We start from the raw sequence: 20,780 nt of genomic DNA, 5'->3' as shown, positions 1-20,780 counted from the left end.
AGTCGTAATATAACGAGAAAAAAGTGGTTAAGATAAGGAGAATAAAGTCGTCATATTACAAAAAAAACAGTAGTTGGATCACGAGAAAAAAGTCGTAATATGACAAGAAAAAAGTCGTAACATTACGATAATAAAGCTGAATGTGGCCCCTCATACTCCATCGTAATTAATACACCACTCTCAAGCAAAATTAACCCTATAAAATCTGATATATTTACATTAAGTTTAACCTTTTTTAAAAGCAGAAAAACTGAAGTGTGAAACCAGCGATGTTACATAAGAGAGCAAATACGTTTTCCCCTTTGAAATGATGCTATGTGATGTTCATAAAATGTCTTGTATTGTAAACATGTTTATTTTTAGGTTTTGTGTAAAATTGTACGTGTAGAAAGTTTTAAACAGGAGGAAAAAGGAGGCAATTTCACCCCAACGATTTCATCCAGAATAATATATTGGGTTGACTTGAATATAATGTGGGGTAGTTTGGCCTGAGAGGCTGCGCTATGCTATAAACGGCCGAGCACATTTTCATGTAACACTTGAGAATCAACCTTCATTCATATATATTTACTCCTTTATTTTTTATTTAGCACACCAGCAGCAATCATAAAAAGAGGAAAATAATTATATGGCTGAACAAAGAACTTTTTTTTTTGCTCCAGCTGCATATTCACATTTCAAGAGCAACACCAGAGAGGCTGCAAACTCACAAATGTTTTTTCCTTCACATGCAACGTTAATATTCAAGGTCTCCAACAGAGAACTTGCTCACTGAACACCTCCAAGAAAACTGTGGAGAAAGAAAAGTTTCTCTCACCTGCGTCTCCTGGTTGTTATTTAAAAGCTTTCTTTCCGGTGTTTGCCTCCCCCTCCAATGTCATGCACATGTAGCACGTTTGAAATAAAAGACTTTCACTGATGTGCAATTTGGTTTCAGGGTGTTATTCGCTTGTTGTTGTGTTATTTCTATCCTATAGTCCATTCGCTCAGCACTGTGACTCTTTGTTCTGTCCACTACCTACATGTTACACACAGTATGATACGTCTGATGTATGTACTTATTTACTAGAATAAAGAATCCGAGCTGAGCCTTTTACCTTTTTCTGACTGAACACCTTTAATTCGTTTCTCAGCTGTCTGCAGGAGTACTTAACGATGCATTTGCAGCCTTCACAGACCTCCACACCAATAATCACGAGGCCTCTCAGAGCTCCTCTGTGCTTCAGCACACTTCATCGATGAGCAGCAGCCTAAAAAAAACCACATTGAAGCGTGCCGAGAACTTTCTTTGATAAAGTCGCACTGCGAGCACAAAGTGCAGTTTTTTTTCTCTCTCTTTTTCTCTGTTCAACCTGCTCACCACAACACAGGAAGGCAGAAACAGACAGGAAGGAGTCGCAGCATGAAACTGTATCTTAGCGGACGGTGCAAACGTACGATGACAAAAGCCGCTGCACTTTTGTGACTCGTCTCATTCGCTTGCAAGTCCTCTGTTGGATATTACTCCTCTGAGATTCCACATTTAAAGTCGTCCTACGCCTGCTTTCTTGAGAATTATGGCATTACCATATCAAACATCTATGTGGGAGGCATTTTACATCCTTTAACAACTACAGACAGCTTCAACAAGCACATGGTGAGTTAAGTACCGCACTGAATGTCAAACTTTACATCTACAAGTTTCTAATCAGACTCCAGCCATAGACTTTAAATTTGTACCGTGGCCCAGGGTGTGTATCTGCTCCAGGGACAATTCAAATTCAACTAAAATAATATGTTTGATGGACTTTTACTAACATTGCCGTAAGTTATGATTTCTGACGCATACTGGCATCTCATGTTATTAAATCTGAACAGATCGTTGCTTTTTTTCTCTTTGCGATTTTGCCTGCATCATGCAAATGATACAAATACTTGTGCTTTTGCTGATAACTGTGGAAACTTACAGACTTACGTTTCTGTTGTAGCAGGGCGGTTGTGTGTAACAGCATTTACCAACGGTTTGACACTCACCCCAACACATTTCCACATTGAAAAAAGTGTGTTATTAAGTGGTTTAGGGCATGAAGACTATGTCAATGTAACAGCAGAAGCTGGCAACCAGTCTCGAGCTCATTCTTGTATCAGCTTCCTCTGAGAACGTACGTGATCTGCAACAAACCACACAGGAAGCATTTGCTACTTCCTGTGTCTCTTTCTGAAACCTCAAATATGACTTAAATGTATGTTCGCAGCACTGTCACTGCAGTTTTGCTAATTTGCAAATAATTAAGCTTATTTATAAACCACATCTCAGGCAAATAAATGCAATAAAATGATGTTTATTGAGTGTGTGGCAAGAGATAATATAGGTTAAATTGTTTGTATTTATTTTAAGAGCTAAAATCAAGTGCACAGTCGGTTTCATGACTATCGCAGCGTCACAGTGTGCTTCAGGAGCAGCTAATTGAAGAGTCAGTACAACACAGTGACCTGAAACCCCCCTACCAGATGTTTTTTTTTTACCTGATGAGACCTCGTTTCAGCACTGAGTGGGTGGGGACAGATTGCGCTTGACTGACACCCGCCTAAGTGCTCCCGTTGAGTCAGAGCGCAATTTGGTCCCGCACACTGAAAAAACAATTAATGTCCTGAAGGGGCCTCTGCATCACTAACAGGAAAATCCCCAAAAGCTGCTTTGAGTGGGAAGATAAAAAACCCAGAAGTACATTTTCAGACGCATCACAACAAACAAACTGAGGCCTAAGAATAAAAATGTGGATACAAACAATAAGACGGGGAGTATCAGCAGAGATGATGGAGGAACAGTGGGATCTTAAGAGTCAGTGATTCAGACAGACAAACTGTAGAGGTTGAAGCTAAGCTATGCAAGGCCTTGTTTTGATGTAAGGTAGGTAACATGATCTTATAGTTTAAAGCTATCAAACTTTGGGCCATTCAGTCAAAGAAGCAGGGTAAAGAGAAGAAAGAGGTTGGTGCCATCCTTTGAAGTTATTATTTTATTAGTATTTCGTTTTTCCCCTGCTAATGGGCCTGTTTTTATGTGTATGAGCAGGTCTGTCTCTGAGGTAAAAAAACGAGAAAGAAAAGTGCCTAATGTCCCAGAAAACCTGATAAAGTTCCCTTCTCAGTGTTGTGACCAAGTCATCTTTGCTCAAGTCCCAAGTACGTCTCATTTGGTCCAAGTCTCAAGCAAGTCTGGAGTCGATTTTTCTTGGGCAAGTCAAGTCAAGTAAAGTCACAGGTTATGTCAAGTCGAGTCCTTATGTATTTAACTGTTGTAAATAGGGATAGACCGATTATCGGCGCCGATATTCGGCATTTTGATGCATACTGGCATCGGCCTTTTTTAATTTTTTTTTTATCCGACGGCCAGAAGAGTTCATTTCTTTGCAAATTTTATTTAACTTTGTTTTATTTACTTTATAAAACTTCAGGAAGTTATTTATTTATTTATTTAAATTTTCAGTTAAATTTATAAGAGATGCTGCTGACCCTGGAACTCCCTGCGCTTTTTGTTTGTTTGTTTAATAAACATATGCTTAAAGGCATTTAAACAAAGTTAAGTGTTCAAAGTTTTGACGCCAATATTTTCACTTTTACTGCAAATGAATATCAGCTTCAAATATCAGTTATCGGCCTCCTTGACTACTAATAATCGGTATCGGCATCGGCCCTGAAAAAACCATATCGGTCTATCTCTAGTCTTAAATGTAAAGCAGCATACAGACAAGATAACAGTCTGCATATTGGTAGCTGCTTGAAAATCCAACACAAATGTGTTACCTTTCTAAAGATGATTATGTGTATCATGTGCGGCACCGACGCCTGGCAGTCAGTATGTCACAACACTTTGTATTCAATGCGTAACAAATACATGTAAGCAGCTCACTGACCTGATGCTGAATCTGAAAGAATGCATTATGTTTATCTGATAAGAGGCTTTCAGAGAGATGTCAGATGTCTCCTTTATTCTGACGGCAATTAGCACAACACTGAGCTTTGTTGCAAGTAGCTCTTGTCAAGCTCGTCTGTCGTGTCTATAAATATAAGACTCTTACTGCGTATTGTTTAAAAACTGTTTATCGAATCTGCCTCGTTGAAATTCACAACAGATCTTGACATTATCTGTAAAAGCTGGAGAATAAAACATTCAATACAGTGCGATTTCACCCCGACGGTGCTGTATATTGTTGCTTTTGAAAAGAGATAATGAATCAGTAATGCATGAGTTAATACACAGCATATTAAATTGACATTTGGAGCGTGAATTAGACAATGAAAGAAGTTTATGGAGGGTATTGAGTTGTTTTTTAAAGATTGTCATCACAAGTTTAATGTCGCACAGTGTGCAAGTAATGCTGTTTTGTCTGGTGTAGATAAAAAGGAAAGTCTTGAGGGCTGAACTCAAACTTTCTCATGGAGAGGAAGGAACTCTACGATTCTATCCTGGATCGAAGCAAACGCATCATGTGGCAGGACGACTGCTACGTGGATCTTCAATCGACGTGCTCCTCTGTGTCTTCACAAGCAGAAACTAAAGGTAAGATTCAACAACATCACGCATCATTCTTTTAATCTAAATGGTGGATTGGTGATGATGCTTGGCCTAAGATTCGGAGAATCAGTAGAATACAGATTTATCAGGTAAGACAAAGGTTATAAAAGGCATCATTAAATGGACTTTACATGGAGTAAAAAGACAGACTGTTCTTTGAGTTTTGATCTGCAGCTCTGTAATTCAAAAGATTAATGTCCAATTCTGATTCATCTTCAGTTACTTTGACATATTCACCCATGCTGCCCACATCATTACATTCTGCTCTTCTTATAATAACTGAAGCTACAGAGGTGAGATTAAAGGGCCTTATCAGACTCACAACAGGAGCTGTTAGTTACGAAATAAGTTGAAAGGACCACGTTTCCTTTTAGGTGGACGTTTGTGGTTAAAGTAATTCAAATGTCCTCGAAATGTGGGGGAAATGTTAGTACAACCATACACTTCAACGGTAAAAAAACAAGTGTTTTTGTTCAAGTTCAAGATTTCTTTCTATCATAAATGGAGGATTATATTGTGGTGACACTTATGTTGGAAAAAATTTGAAGCCAATTTTTTCACCTGTTATAATGTTGTAGTTTTTAAGTCACATAAATGTTGACATTTGACAAATCACTTAATCAAATCAACACTCTTTAATTAATTCAACCATATTTTATAACCTTTAAGCTAGCCCCACAGCTAATGCTAGCATTCAACAAATTCCTAGCTAGCAATACTGTAACAATATTGTCTGTAAATTCCTAGCCAACATTATGTTAGCTAACATTACATTCGCTGTGTCTCAATTCAGAGGCTGCATCATTCAAAGGACTACGAAAGACGAGTCATTCACAGCCTTCATAGACCGCTAAGGCCTAACCGAAATGAGACAGTCTGGTCTACGGAGGATTTCCTGTTTGCGTCACCAGCCGTTCCCGGCCTTACCCTTGCGTCACAAAGTGCCGCTCTGGTCACCTAGCAACAGGCAGCTAGCTGGCTAACTAGCTATCATCACAAACGTCACATAACTTCATCGATTATTTAGATGATTCAAAGTTTCAAGGTACCTTACGTTTTTTAATATTTGTACCACTTTTTGATTGAGTTGAAACCAAAAACTTTCTGTTAAAAGTGTATTCCTTAACTGCATGAGAGTCCACCACCTCGTTTGAATTGGCGTGCAATGAATCTTTGAAGGATGCAGCTCCTGATTTGGGACACAGCTATTATCTAGGTTAGCTAGGAAATTCCTACTGTGTCATGTTGCACTAGAAAACCGTAATAGTAGCTTTCAGGCATTTCCAAGCTAATGCTAATATTATCTAGTCAGTGGCTGAATGCTAACTGTTGTGGAACGGAAGGTAATGGGTTATTAAATATGATGTTTTACTTTGAAATATGTGCCAACCTCCCTCCAGATTTGCACTCTTCATTGTCTTTTATTGGCATCATGATTATTTCTCAGACTACTCGCATTTGTATCACTTATGACATTAAAACAGCATGTGGGATTCCCACCCTGAGAGTGTCATCAGAAGAAAAAGACCTCGGTGTGATGATGTTTGAAACTTCTACGACAAAGGTCTTGGGGTGGGGGAAATAAATGAACAAGCTTGCTCAATCAAATGATGAAAGAGAAAAACAGCAGGGGTGGTTAAGTTTGAGAAATTGTAAAATGAGAAGAGAGATTGGTGTCAACTTAATTCAAAGACTAGAATGTTTGGAATATATCTAACAGCTTAATGAAGCCTTTTGATGTTGATGCAAGAGTATAAAGTTGTTTTCAGAGAAATAAAATGGGGCAAGTTCACACCAAAAGATTTACTGCAGGGTAAATTCCTAGCTAACATAACGTTAGCTAACAGTACGTTATTGACATTAGCTAGCAATTTCCTATTGTATCATGTAACACCAAACGGTTATAGTAGCTTTCAGCAACCTCCAAGCTAATGCCAATATTTTTTAGAAAGAGGCTGAATGCTAACGTTAGCTATTGTGTAATGGAAGCTAATAGGTTGTAAAATATATGTAGTTTTACTTTGAATTATGTGCCAATGTCCCTTCAGATTTTCAAGACAAAAATGAAGGCAAAAAAGACAAATACAGCAGGGGGGGTTAAGTTTGTGAAGTTATAAAATGAGATTGAAGATTGGTGTCAACGACTTCAAAGACCAAAATGGTTGAAAAATATTCATCAGTTTAATTAAGCCTTTTGATCTCCAGGCGGGACTTTTCAGCTTGTTTTTCGGATATACATATTGGGTCTCTGTTCATTCTCAAATATATTATGCAGTGGTCAAATCCAGCTGCACTCTCTTCCTCTGTAATAATTGGAAATGCACAGTATACACTTAATTTTTAATGTTTAAAGGAGAAAGCACAGGCAGCCATTACAAACGAAACATTTAATGGTGGAAGCTATTGCTTGTAGCTGTCGCCTAGTTACCACTCATCACTGTGACATAGCGCTCACCACGTCCGCTTCCTGGGGGGAGCCCTGATGCTTTTACAGGTGTTCCAAGTTACTTTGAACTTTATGATGAAAAAGGAAGAAAAAAGGTGCCACGTATTGCTTGCCATTTTCTTTTGGAAACACCTATGTGGACATTTGCCGATTTGTATTGCCAAGCAGTGCTTTTTAATTTACTAAGAGAGGACGGAGAGTCTTTGTTTGCTGAATATCCCGAGGAGATATAAGGAGGTATTGATGTCACTTTCCTGGCTTTTATTCGCTTTTAATTCAAGAATCTGTGTCTGGGGATTCAATTTATTTCCACAAAGTTTTCTTTTATCTCCTAATTTTTATTCTTTAAAGCAGCCTGGGTTTTGGATAGATTAAAGACCACGGACTGAAATTGTTATGACTAAATTTGTCACGTTAACTAAAGTATAAAAAGGCTGGGAGAGACATGTGGGCACTTTCTTTTCTTCAGCATATGTTCGACTAGCACTGATGGTAATTGTTGATGGCAATTGCTGCAGAAAGCTTAAAGCAACCTGTAAGTAATGACCTGCCATTACTGTGCCGAGGTGCTACCTTTAGGCCTCTGCTGCTAAATGAAATATGCTTTGAGTTTGGAGAAAAGGAACTGTGAGAAAATCCTGAACTCTCCTTGTTCAGGGTAACTTATTCATAATTATTCATTCATTCATTATATAAAAAAACATGCACGGTTTCTAGATTGTATTAGTGTTGTTGCATAAATTATTGTATGTTTGCTCTTGTGAGGAGAGCATGAAAAGCATCATTGATTGGTATTGTCGATACCAATATCAATATCTCCTATGTTGTGGCTTTAGAAAAGGCATGATAACAATTTCCACCACAGGTCTCCCAACATCCTGTTTGAGGGTGAATTAAGAATGAATGCTATTGGTATGTTCAGGCTGTGTCATGGTAAATGTAAATCCAGTTAACAGGTACATCGGAGTGTTATGCCATGCTTGGGGTCCGTGAGGCTGCTTCAGTGCTTTGAGTCGAATGCTAACATTAGCATACTAATATGCTTAGAAAAAAACAATGCTGACGTGTTTTTTTCCGTGTTCACCATCTTAGTGTTTTAGTATGCTAACAAAAGCTACAGAAGTAGCACAAACAAAAAAGTACAGCTTATAGGAATGTCAGAAAACAAAATGTAAGAATAATTCAAATCCATTGAGAAGATGTGATCAAACAGAAAAAGTGAAAAAATCTGACCTGCTGGTTGCTTAAAAGGAAAGTCATGAGATTCGTACACACATCATCTATAACATGGATCTAAGGATAAATTGTAAATAGGCTGCACTTCTATATAGCCTTTCTAGTCTTGCAATACTAAGAACAGTGCAAAGCACATCATCATTTACATTCACATCCATCCATACACTGACGGCTATGCCTCAGGAGCAACTAGGAGTTCAGTATCTTGCCAAAGGACACTTCCACCAACCTTCTGATCGGATGGCGACCCACTCTCTGAGCAGCCCCTGAGATTGTACAGCACACGTTGTCATTGTAATTCATCCTATTGTTGTTGAGCTATTTCAGTTTGGACAAAAGATAAGGCCCAACCAACCAAACCAACAAACAAATAGACCGATATCACCTTCTGTATAGCATGCTATTGTGATGGTGAAAAAGAAGGGGCAAAATGGTTAATATAGGATTAAGAGAAAGATGTCTTAGGTAACAAGCCCTCAAATGTTGGGGACAAACCAGACCATACATATGAAATTCATAGAAAGATTAGGTAAGTGAAAAAGAACTCAAAAAGAGGAACAGACGAATTCAGAAGAAAAAGTATTGGGCAATTTCAGTCACAACTTGCAAAGTGTAAAGTACAAAAACAGAGAGATAGTACGTATGAATCAAAAAATTGCTATTGAATATTAATGGTTATGTGAAGCAGTGGGGCGCATCAAGAACCCTCTGGCTTTAACAGAATACATTTAACTGCAAAACTATGTGTCCTCTGGTGCACATAATAAAAATGAATGTCCCTTAATTAAACTCTATCAGTGCTTAATACTCTCTGAAATGACTGGCAAAAATGCTAAAATGAAAGGATGAAAACTTCTATCTAAAAAAAATTTAGTTAATGATCATCACTTGCTAATATCATTGATTATTTCTTGAGAGTTTTCTTGTACTCTGTTTTGGTTTAGATGCTGACTGGATCAAAAAGCATCAAGAGCAGCTGCAACGCTTCATGACAACCTCCTTCCTGGATGGGATGCTAACCCACCTGAGAAAGGTTGAAGTGCTGAGTTCAGCTGAGGAGAACAAGATCAAGGAAGCAGGCAAGCTGCAGGACCAGGTTAACATGCTCACAACTATTACCTCTGGAAAGGACACTCAAGGGTCTGATGCCCTCCAGGGCTTCATAGAGAGCTCAGATTCTCAGGTGGCTTCTCTCATCTTAAACCATGGTAAGGGACTTGAAGTGGTACTCTCTCTCTGTTAGTCAATCCTTTGAAGGCTAAAGTGAAAGTTAAGGAATCTGGTAGCTCAGTTGGTATAGCATCCTCCAGTAATAGACGGTTTGAATACCGAATCCTTTCATCTGTGTGTCGAAGTGTCATTGACCAAGACATGGAGCCCCAAACTACTCCTTGTGAAGCACTGAATGTCACCAAAAATCCTGTACAACCTTGGTTTAAAAGTAACCTGAGTTCATGTCCTTTTTCTGCAGATTCCATGGTGAAGGAGCACAAAGAGGTGCTTTTACGACGATATGAGCAGCACAGAGACAGAGATTTGGTCAGCTGCCCCAAACTAAATATCTCCTCGAGAACCTTACTTTTGGTTGATGGACTTTCTGACCTCCAGCAAAAGGAGCATGACTTAATGCAGGTAGGGGTTACTCGAGGAAGGAAAAGAAACCATCTCAGACAGCTTGGTCTGGCAAAACTCTTGGAGCCCCTGACCAGGATCAGTTTACCTCCCAGGGTTTCCGTCACAGTCGGGGTGGCTGGAATTGGCAAGACTACCTGGGTCCGAAACTTCATCAGACAATGGTGCCAAGGGACCATTTGTACAGATGTAAGCTTTGTCTTGCCTTTCAATTTTTGCGAGCTGAACTCATTAGAGAAACTCTCTGCAGAGAGGCTGGTGAAAATGGCTTTTCCTCATTTAACAGACCCCAGTCTGGTCCTGAGCACCTCCTGCCGCACACTGCTCATACTTGATGGTTTGGATGAGTTCCGCTGCACTCTAAATTTCTCTGATGCAGGTGCCTGCAATGACCCAAAGAAAGAAGTGTCAATTGATGACCTTATTACAAACATCATAAGAGGGAATTTGCTTCCTGATGTTGCAGTGTGGGTGACTTCCAGGCCAGGAGTTGCCTCACTCATCCCTGGAGGGTTGGTTGACAGAGTGACTGAGATTCCAGGATTCAGTCCAAAGGACATCCAGCTCTTTCTAAACCACCACTTCTCGGAGAAGGATTATGCCAGCAGAATATGGGCGCACTTGGAGTCCCATAACATCTTAATGGTAATGTGCTACATACCTGGGATTTGCTGGATGGTTGCTGATACCCTCGTGTACATTATGCAGAGTGAAACACAAGAGAGCCTTCCAAGGACTTGTACAGAGGTGTATGGTCACTTTTGTTCCATGAAGGCAGAAGTAGGTGAACCAAGAGGCAGGGAGCCTGTAAAAATGGAGCAGCTCAATGGGAACAATCGTAAACTGCTGGGCAATCTGGGACGACTTGCATTTTATGGGCTCCTCAAACACAAGTACACCTTCAGTGAGCAGGACCTCAGGGCCTATGGAATAGATCCACTGTTAACTCAGAGCAGTCTTGGTACTGGAGTTCTTATCAGAGAGGAGGCAGTGATAAACACAACATATCGGTTCACTCATTTGACTCTGCAGGAGTTTCTTGCTGCTACTTTCTACCATGTCTCCTCCAAGCGGGCCATCTTTGATATATTCTCAGAGAGCACCATGTCTTGGCCAAAGATCGGTTTCCAGAACCACTTTAAAAATGCCTTCCAGCACTCGCAGCAAGCCGAAGATGGTCACTTGGATGTGTTTGTGCGATTCCTGGCAGGCCTGCTGTCAGTGGCACTGAAACCTTTTGCTGGGCTTCTTGCGCTCGGGAAAGATGATGGCAATCAGAAGGCTTGGGCCGCAGGGTTCTTACAAGGCCTCTTGGTCAGCGGGGACACTGTGGTGTCCCTGCGTGCAGTGAACCTGGCTTATTGTTTACAAGAGCTGCAACATACAGAGCTGTTGAGGAGTGTAGAGGAGGATTTACAGCTCGGCAGCCTGGCAGGGAAGTTAACAAGGGCGCACTGTGTTGTGCTGGGCTACCTGCTGCATGTGTCGCAAGAGTGCAGTGAACAGACCAACTTAACAGGCTCTCTGACCTACAAGACAGTGAAGTGTTTGCTTCCACAGCTGCTGTACTGCAGCCATCTCAGGTCAGCTACCCAAAACACTGTCTCCCAATACACTAAAACTAAGAAGAAAGAAGGGTCAAATTGTTCACTTATTCCGCGACGGGAGAACTTATGACTTATCTACTTCACAGGTTAGAGAACAATCACTTCAAAGATGATGTCATGGAATTGCTGGGAAGCCTCCTGAGTGCCAAAGACTGCCATATCCAGAAGATTAGGTGAGGTCATTTACTTTGCAGAGTCTCTTATGAACAACAGTCTGATAATTCTGAATCCCAATATCAGAGGAACTGGCCTGATTGTTACGTTTAATTGTGAAACTTTTTAATTATGAGTAAGTGCTGGTCCTGTTGATTACAAGGCCACTCAGTGATTACCACGGGCTTGGTGCAGTGATGAAAATGGATGTGATTGTAACCTCTTTTATTCACCCCCCAGTTTGGCAGAGAACGCCATTAGCACTAAAGGAGCCAAAGCCCTGAGTCGAGCCCTCTTGGTGAACCGGACGCTTACCTCTCTCAAGTGAGATCTGTTTTTTGCCTTTGATTTGTAATAGATGGGTTAATTTACCAGCCATAACCTTCTGAGTTCATAAGAGGTAACTGATGTACTTCTCCTGCACTAAACTGAATACTCAGCAGTGGTGTATCATATGTAATACATTACAACTTTTTCCTTGCCTGCTTCGGATGATCACAATAGGATCTGTCATGTAAACCACTACAAGCCTAAAGCCACACGAAGCATCAACGCCTGCTGGTGTATATAGATAGTACACCAGTACAACAGACAACAATGTTGTCTCACATACTGCAACTTTAACAAAAAAGTTACGATTTGTGCTTCAATTACACACAATTTTTATGGTCTTCGTCTTAGTCGATTCCTGACTGCTACAGTCACATGTCGAAGTGTCCTTGGGCAAGACACTGCACCCCAAATTGCTCCCGGTGGCATAGCCAACGGGTATGAATGGGCATAGATCTGATTGAGATTGGCACTTAGGCCCCTGCCATCAGTGTGTGAATGTACTATATAAGCACAGTCCATTTACCATTATATGAAAGAGATGTATTCATTTGTATATGGCGTTTCAATTATGATTTTATATTTCTGTACGTCATCTAACCATCTATTCCTAATTTAGTCTCCGGAACAACAACATCGGCTCCAAAGGTGCAAAGTTCCTGGCTGAGGCTCTGAAAATGAACCCAGTTCTGGTATCAGTCAAGTAAGCCATGGATTTTAGTTTATGCACATAATGATAAATATATAATACCAGGGTAAAAGCATAAATTGGGATGATTGCTCAATTTTCCAAACCACTCATTAGCTTCCAGAACAATGGCATTGAGGAGGAGGGTGCTCAGGCCCTTGCAGAAGTATTGCAGTGCAACCGCAAACTGGTGTCTCTAAAGTAAGTTTTATTGCTGCATGTCCTACTGCTTGTATTGTGTTTTCTTATTGTCTGGTATAATATAATATACTTTTGTCTCTCGATGTAATGTTACAGTTTGCAGAAGAACAGGATTGGAGTGGGAGGTGCCAAAAGGATTGCAGATGCACTGAAGACAAACATGACTCTCACAAAGCTGATGTAATCTTAAATTAACATAATTGTACTAAAACTTTTTTATATGTAGCCCTTCTTTTTCGATGTTCTCTGCAGATCTATGTCTAGGTATAAATAGTGGCTCTATTTTTGTTCTTCTCTGCAGTCTTTGTAGCAACCAGCTCGGTGACAAAGGAACAGTCGCTCTTGCCGAGGCTTTGACAGTCAACCACACTCTACTCTTGCTTCAGTCAGTTCCCACATTAAGTCATTAAGTCTACCACTAATGCATTATATCTGACATTGTGGTTGATCACATGAAATAAAATTATAATGCAGTTTGTCTTGCGAGTGATCACAGTTGCATTTAACCTTTCTTCTGGCAGACTACAGAGTAACTCAATCAGCAACAAGGGGATGACAGCCTTAACCAAAGCACTAAGGTCAAACCGGGGCCTCCTCTCCTTGAAGTGAGTATCAAACTTATTTTGGTTTTAGCAGGTAGCTTTCCATTTACAACCAATGCCTAATATCATTAAGGATGTCTGCGACAAACTACAGTAAATTTACATGAGAGGATTGATTCCACTCTCATATCTGTCCTTTAAATATAGGAAAGTGTTAAAGCCACGTCCAGCCTTTGTTAGCTAGCTAGCCTTTGTTAGAGTAGTTTCTGTAACTAGCTGCAAGTCCTCATTCAGCATTTCAATCAATGTCGTTTCTGAAAAACACAAACATGTTTCTGGGGTTTATTCTGAAATAAATTGAAATCCACTGCAGCACATGGTTTTTAACCAAGTTACATAATGGAAATTCGTTAGCATGCAGACAATTTAGCGTCACCTCAGCGAGGATAAATAGATCTTTGTTACAAACTTTGTATCCACAAATGCTCCTAAGGTCACCTTTTATTACAAACATGTCTGAATTAGCATTAGCAAGGGCCCATGGCCGAGCTTGTGACGTTTAGCTTGAGATGGTATTAGGTAAGGGCAGATAAAAACAACATTGCTAGATACTATTTTTTTGATAACCCCCCAGATTAGTTATTTGTGTCATTAGAGATGTCATTGAGTTCTTTTTTTTTTTTTCTTTACATCTGGAACGGAAAAAAAATGCTGGTTTCCCTTCAGAGTCCAGTACTGCTACAGCTAGCAGTGTGTTAGCTTAGCTTCATAGGTTTTGGGGTGCTGGACGGTGTAAAATGAAGTTAAATATCATTTGGGATACAGACAGAGACTTTGGTGGCATTGATATTTTTGGAAGCCTCCATTTCTTATCCCTTCTATAAGAATATTTCTGTCTGTTTAGTTTAAGGGAGAACTCCATCGGAGTGGAAGGAGCGAAGAACATGGCCCACGCCCTCCGTGAGAACAACTCTCTGCAGGACCTCGAGTGAGTCACCTTATTAATCTGGGTGTATAGCCTGCTGTAATGTTTCGCAGGGGCATGGAAATACTGCTCAGTAAATGTCACTCCCCCAGACAGTGGTATTTCACTGTGTGATGGAAAACTGCAAGTCTCATGAGACCACTGTATGAAGTCTGAGGCAGTTCAAATACATATGGTGACATTCACAGCTGCACATTTATGGCATTAATTAACTCCACTTTTATGATAATTTCTACTATCACATTTACACAATTAAGTGACGTGGAATTTTCAACCTTCCACGCCAGATGTTTTAATAGCGTGAAAGCTGACATATTGTGAAAGCAGTGAATGACATCACAAACCTTTTACACATGTACTTCAGTGTGCATCTGTCTGTTAACTACGTCTGATACTTGATTAATAAACAGCATACATATGCGAGTGACATTTTAATGTTTAATCATGTGCATGTGTGTGTATGTCAGTCTTACAGCCAACCTCTTGCACGATGACGGAGTTCAAGCTATTGCTGGTGCAATCAAGTTCAATCGAGGCCTCACGTCTTTGCAGTAAGTTGGCTTTTCATGCTGATGCAAGCACACACACACACAGGCAAACACACGAGTATGTGAATATTTGGAAAGTTTTCCTGAGCATCAAGATATTTGTAAAAGAAAAGAAGTGCAACAGGTTCATAATCATTCTTCAGGATTCTAAAAACAAGTTGTTTTATCGCAGCTTAGAAAACCATTAAATGGATGTGGCGGCTGTGGCCCAGTGGTAGAGTCGGTCGTCTTTCAATCGGAAGGTCGGAGGTTCGATCCCCAGCTCCGTCAGGCTACATGTCGAAGTGTCCTTGGGCAAGACACTGAACCCCAAATTGCTCCCGGTGGCATAGCCAACGGGTATGAATGTGATATCTGATTGACAGTTGGGCACTTTACGTAGCAGCCTCTGCCATCAGTGTGTGAATGGGTGAATGTGATATGTAGTGTAAAAGCAGCTTTGAGTGGTCGCAAAGACTAGAAAAGCGCTATATAAGTACAGTCCATTTACCATGTTTTAAGATAAAACCAGCAAATCTCACCACGCTAATGTCTTCTTGCAATCATTGATGTTTAAAAAATACATATTTATAGTATGCTTATTGTGGTGGCAATTTCTGATGACGAGACCAGTAAAGTTCTTTGGGAAACAAAGTTGTCTTTTGATGTCATTTAATTGAAGAATATTAAAAGATGAGTACTACACAGAACGCAGCTGTCTAGCTGACTGACACAGACTCAAGGTTCACAGTGTATGTTATACATTACAGTAAGAACTCCCTCTCACAGAGACAAAGTAAGGTGTTATTGTTATGACTTTAGCTGAAGCACCTGACCATCTAGAGTTTACCCCTTGCCCTGGAGCTCTCAGCCCAGACAAGGCCACCAACTATCTCTCTAAGACCAAAGGAGCAACAGTAAATCATGCACAAGGCCCTCGAGAGGAGTAGACAATACATATCCTTAAAATTAACCGTAGCTGATTATACCATGATTATTAGTTAACATAAAAATTTCCTTCACACTAATTAGTCCTTATATGCCTCTCTTTCTCTTTTCACAGCCTTCAGTGGAACTTCATCAAGTCTTCTGCCACCAAAGCTCTGGCTAATGCACTCCTCTCCAACGGTGTAATGCAACTCTTGGAGTAAGGCTAATGGTTCAGCTGTCTGCCATTGACAGCCGACAATTATCAATCCCTATTCCACACGCCTCTTTTCTCACTCTTTGTCTCTCTGCAATTAAATTGATCTCTCTAAAATTTAAAGGGTGTATTCTGTAAACAAGTCTGAGCCGGCATGAGCGTGAGCAAATGAGTACCTGCGAGGATTTTATTGACTGGTCGTGGTCTCAGCAGCAGCCGGACACTTATGTGAAATTTCAGCCACAGGTTTCTATTACGATTTTTTGATTTCCATTGTGTCTCTTTGTGTGTCTCCCTTTTGCTGCAGTCTGCAGGAGAATGCTATCGGGAACGAAGGAGTAATTTTTCTTGCTGAAGCCCTAAAGACCAACGCGTCTCTGCGGACATTATGGTTGGTATTAACAATTAAGTTTGACAGATTGTAAGTTCAAAACTGTTTTTGTCCAGAATATTTGTATATACAAATATACATTTATATACATACAACTGTCTGCTATTTCATATGCATGTTGAACGTTTTGTCTGCTGTCTCTTCAGTCTTCAAGGGGTCTCAGCGGGCACAAGCGGCGCCATTGCAATGGCAGATGCTCTCACGATGAACCAAACCCTGCAAACATTGGAGTGAGTCCAAGCTCTGTCTTGTGTCAAACTGTTCCTTTGTTATCAGACAGCCACATACTAAGCAAGCAATTTAGAGCCAGTGGAGCTCAGTCTTGCTCCTTGCTGTTTACTGCTTTTTCCGCTTCATGTACAGCTCATTGCATCCACTCATATGGATCACAAAAGGCCGAGCAAGACTTTTAGCTGCTTTGTGAACATAAGTGAGGCAAAAATAGATCAAGAAGAGAGCACTAGCTCCCCTGTATGCAAGGCTTTTGTGTATTTAGTTGGAAGGTTTATTCAAAAAGTGGAAAAATCCATTGGTTTGAGACCTGCCATTTTGGCCATTGCCATCTTGATTTTATCAAGCCAGAGGTGAACACCTTTGGATAAGAGGATTGAGCTGTAGAGAAGCGTAGGCTAATTCATTAGCTTACTTATTAGCTATACCCTTTTCCCAACGAAATTAGCACGTTGACGTGGGTTTTCCAGACCTGCCAAGACCCGCTTATAGATGCCGACTCTTTTCCCACTGCCAGTGGATTATCCTGCTTCCGGTCTCTTTTCTGCTGCGTCACCGTCTGACGTCACAAACGCGCCTGAAACAGTGTTAGTAAACAGTGAAGATGTTACGGTGGTTAGGTCTTTATTGTATCTATTACTCATTCAGTCTGTTTATCAAACTCAGCGCGACAATGGTACGATGGCAAGGAGTCGCAGAAGTTACCGACAGAGGAAAGGGAGCGGAGATTAGCGGGTCGACCCGGGTTTTGTGTTCCCATCAACGCAATAATTACCCCGATCTACTGCAGAGTCGTTTGACCCGGGTCTGAATGCCATATGTAGCCTTTCCCACTAAGCAAAAAAGCCGAGTGTTAGCGTGTTTTTTGACCAGGAGGAAAACTGCTCTAGTAAACAAGCTCAGCTGAGCTCTAGTGGACGCAAAGAGTTGGAGCACAGACTGCATGGATGGTCTGGTAAAAGAATAAACTGCTCAGCAAGTCATATTATTTGTCGAATACGTATCCAAAAGGCACCAACAAACAAGCCTGAGAGGGCTGAAGTTCAGCGTCTGAATTGGTAGGGACATGCTAACGATGAAATCCCTACCATAAATAATATCCATTGTCCGGAAGTTCCTATAATGGGAGCCTTTAAAGGAGTCAGAGGACAACGTGGAAGCGAGATGATTGGCTGGCGTAAAGAAACCGTCAAAATGTACAAATTAACAATCTTGAAAGTGTGAGGACATTTTTTATGTATTCACAAATTTAGATAGTTGCAGAGATGCACAAAAAACATTAAATAAAGCATTTTTAAAAATAGTCTATAATACAGCAAATAAAGTGTTTAACAATCAAAATGTCTTGACCCCTGGACTCTTACCCAGGCACTTCCTAAATGTCCCCTCCAATGTTGAAAGGAAACTTGGCTGCACCTACCTGTGACCAAAAGGAGCCAGTCTACATTTACTGTGATCCCAAGCCTTTAAAATTAATACATTCTTGTAATACACACAATCTTGTCAGACAGGCTTTTACCAAGGTAACGTTTTTATCCTTAACATCTCTTGGTGTGTACGACGCTTTTTTAAATCAAAGTGATGAAGTACATTGGCTTATCAGATGTTTAATTTCCGTAGATTGTATCATAGACGGGTTCTTTCATCTTTATGGAAAGTTTAAGTTAATTAAAATGAGATGCATATCAGTCTGTAGGTAATTACACAAACGCACAATGAGGCATAAAAGATTGAAAAAAAAAAATGTCTAAGTGCTTTTGAGTGCTCAGAAGACTAGGAAAGTGCCATATAAATACAGTCCATTTTACATTCCATCTATACGTCTAGGAGAAAACACATTGTGAGCAGAAGGCCAGTAGATCAGAAGCCAGAGGAGGCGAGACACTTCAGCTTTTGTTTAACTTTTACGCAACCAGCACAAGCTGCTCCCCGCTCTTGTAAAGAGACGATTCTAAGATGCATCATGCGCTGAAACAACACTACAAACAAGCTGCAGCTCTCACTATTGTTGTCTCCAGTGTTTTCAACACAGGCTGGCATTTATGTGTTGCAACTCATTTTCCACTGTTTCAGTCTCCGTGGGAACACTGTGGGGATGGAGGGAGCGAAGGCTCTGGCCAACGCGCTGAAAAACAACAGAAGCCTCAAGTCGCTGAAGTAAGTCCTGACTGGAACATATTGATCCCCATGGATCCCTATGGGCGTACCAATTACTGTTGTAGTTTGTTATACACATTACATTTGATCTGAATAAATACATATTTAATTTAGTGCAGACAATTCAAATTAAATGCGTTGCTTTATTTGGTTGCACTTTTGTCTCAGATCAGTGATAAATTCCTGAGGCCACATATACCGTATCTAACAGCAGACAACACGGCGCTAACCTTGTGTCTCACTAATTAACCCAATGAATAATCAATCCTTTATTCTGTAATAACAAATTCTGCTCGAGGTTTCTGCCTGTTAAAAGGAAGTTTTTCTGCCAATGTGCCGAATATTGCTAAGTGCTACTCATGGTGATTCATGTTGGGCCTCTCTTTAAATAACATAACAAAGAGTCAGTGTAGACCTGCTCTTTTTGTGCCTTGAGTGTCTTGAGATATCTCTGGTTATGATTTGGCGCTATACAAATAAAATTTGATTGATTGATTGATTAATAAAATGATCCTCATTATGAGAACCGAAGGGCAGTTAGCTGCAAAAGTACACTTGTACTGGACTTCCTGTTTTTGTTTCTCCTGGGAACAAATGTTCAGCTAAATCCACATTTATCAGGATAGTAAGAGCTTTATATTCACTCAGCATTTGATTAAGAAAAAACTACTGTCTTTGTGTGCATCTTTAGTCTGCAGGAGAACTCTCTGGGTATGGATGGAGCCATATTCATTGCAACAGCCTTGAAGGGAAACCACCAACTAACGTACATCAAGTGAGTTTTCTCTCCGACACCTCTCCTATATTTGCCCTCGCATATATACAGTTTAAGTATCGCTGAAATCTGTTTCTGTGCCTCTGCAGTCTGCAGGGAAATGGCGTTGGACAATCTGGGGCAAAGGTCATATCTGACGCTATAAGAGCCAACGCTCCGGGGTGTGTGGTGGACATCTGACCAGGGACGGACCATCGTCTACTGGGGGACATAACGCATGATGTAGAGCAGAATTGACATCAGGCTGTATATTGGTGCTTGACAATCATATGTTTATACTTGTGTCACTGTATTTTTTGACGAATATTTGAATATTTATTAAGAGATTATCACTGAGGTAGAAGTGACCGGAAGGGATAAAAAAAAGGTCTAACATAGGATGAGGTTATTTAAAGTCACATTTTGTATGTACATTCACTCCTCAGTGATTACACGGGGTAGCTGCATCCCTGTTGAGTTGTCCTGATGAAGGAGGTCTCTCTGTACATTTGCTCTATTTGCACAAATAAACCTCCAGTCCTGAAATAAAATGGATTCAATGGAAACTCTGAGTCACACAGCTGTTTATTTCACTCATGTGCACTCCTGCTGAGCTGAGAGATTCTCAGTGGAACGGCCATGAACACATTATTTCATGAGGCCTCGACTGGTGTCATTGCTTCAAGTAAATCTACATCAGCAACTGTATTGTTACTTTTGTATGCTTAATAGCTACCTGACTCAAAAACATGACAGAGTATAACTTTAAAATCGTTCCAGAACTTCTATACTTTCACTGTGTGTAAATATACAATAGTTTATCATAAGTCTGGGCAAATCTCGAGAAATTTAAGCTGAATAGGAAGTCATATTTTGAATGAATAAACAACAATAGGGTCTATCAAGAATCACATACATGAAGACCTTTGGTATGTGCCCCCAGAGATAGCTAAAGCTGGCAAACAGTAAGCAATGAAGTGCTCAATGCTAACGTTAGCTGTTGTCCAACAGTGGTTAACGGGTTAATGCTATTTCATATCAAAAGAGAAGCAGTGAAATTACAACAAGTTGTTGTTATTCCAACCTTTGTAAGACTTTGTAAACCCAGAACCAACAGGAAAACAGTATAGAAGGATTTTAGCTTCACATCCAGGGTATCCACTAATCCACTCTTGATTTACCAGCATCAACACATCAT

General features: G+C 40.3%; 1 protein-coding gene across 1 annotated transcript; it reads left to right on the top strand.

Annotated features, from left to right (window-relative positions):
- The first annotated feature begins 1,441 nt into the window (after positions 1–1,441).
- Positions 1,442–20,148, top strand: nlrc3 (NLR family, CARD domain containing 3). The gene is made up of 19 exons (XM_069664845.1): positions 1,442–1,636; positions 4,380–4,543; positions 9,185–9,448; positions 9,712–11,455; positions 11,566–11,652; positions 11,873–11,956; positions 12,582–12,665; positions 12,768–12,851; positions 12,948–13,031; positions 13,153–13,236; positions 13,373–13,456; positions 14,298–14,381; positions 14,846–14,929; positions 15,969–16,052; positions 16,357–16,440; positions 16,587–16,670; positions 18,745–18,828; positions 19,520–19,603; positions 19,693–20,148. The coding sequence occupies exons 2-19, from the start codon at positions 4,420–4,422 to the stop codon at positions 19,781–19,783; spliced, it is 3,402 nt and encodes a 1,133-aa protein (XP_069520946.1). The 5' UTR covers positions 1,442–1,636; positions 4,380–4,419; the 3' UTR covers positions 19,784–20,148.
- Positions 20,149–20,780: the final 632 nt, after the last annotated feature.

The sequence above is a fragment of the Semicossyphus pulcher genome, unplaced genomic scaffold (assembly GCF_022749685.1).
Source record: "Semicossyphus pulcher isolate SPU_LCO1_2020_fin unplaced genomic scaffold, fSemPul1.0.p SCAF_16, whole genome shotgun sequence".
Lineage (NCBI taxonomy): Eukaryota > Metazoa > Chordata > Actinopteri > Labriformes > Labridae > Semicossyphus > Semicossyphus pulcher.
This window is presented reverse-complemented; position numbering and strand designations above follow the sequence as displayed.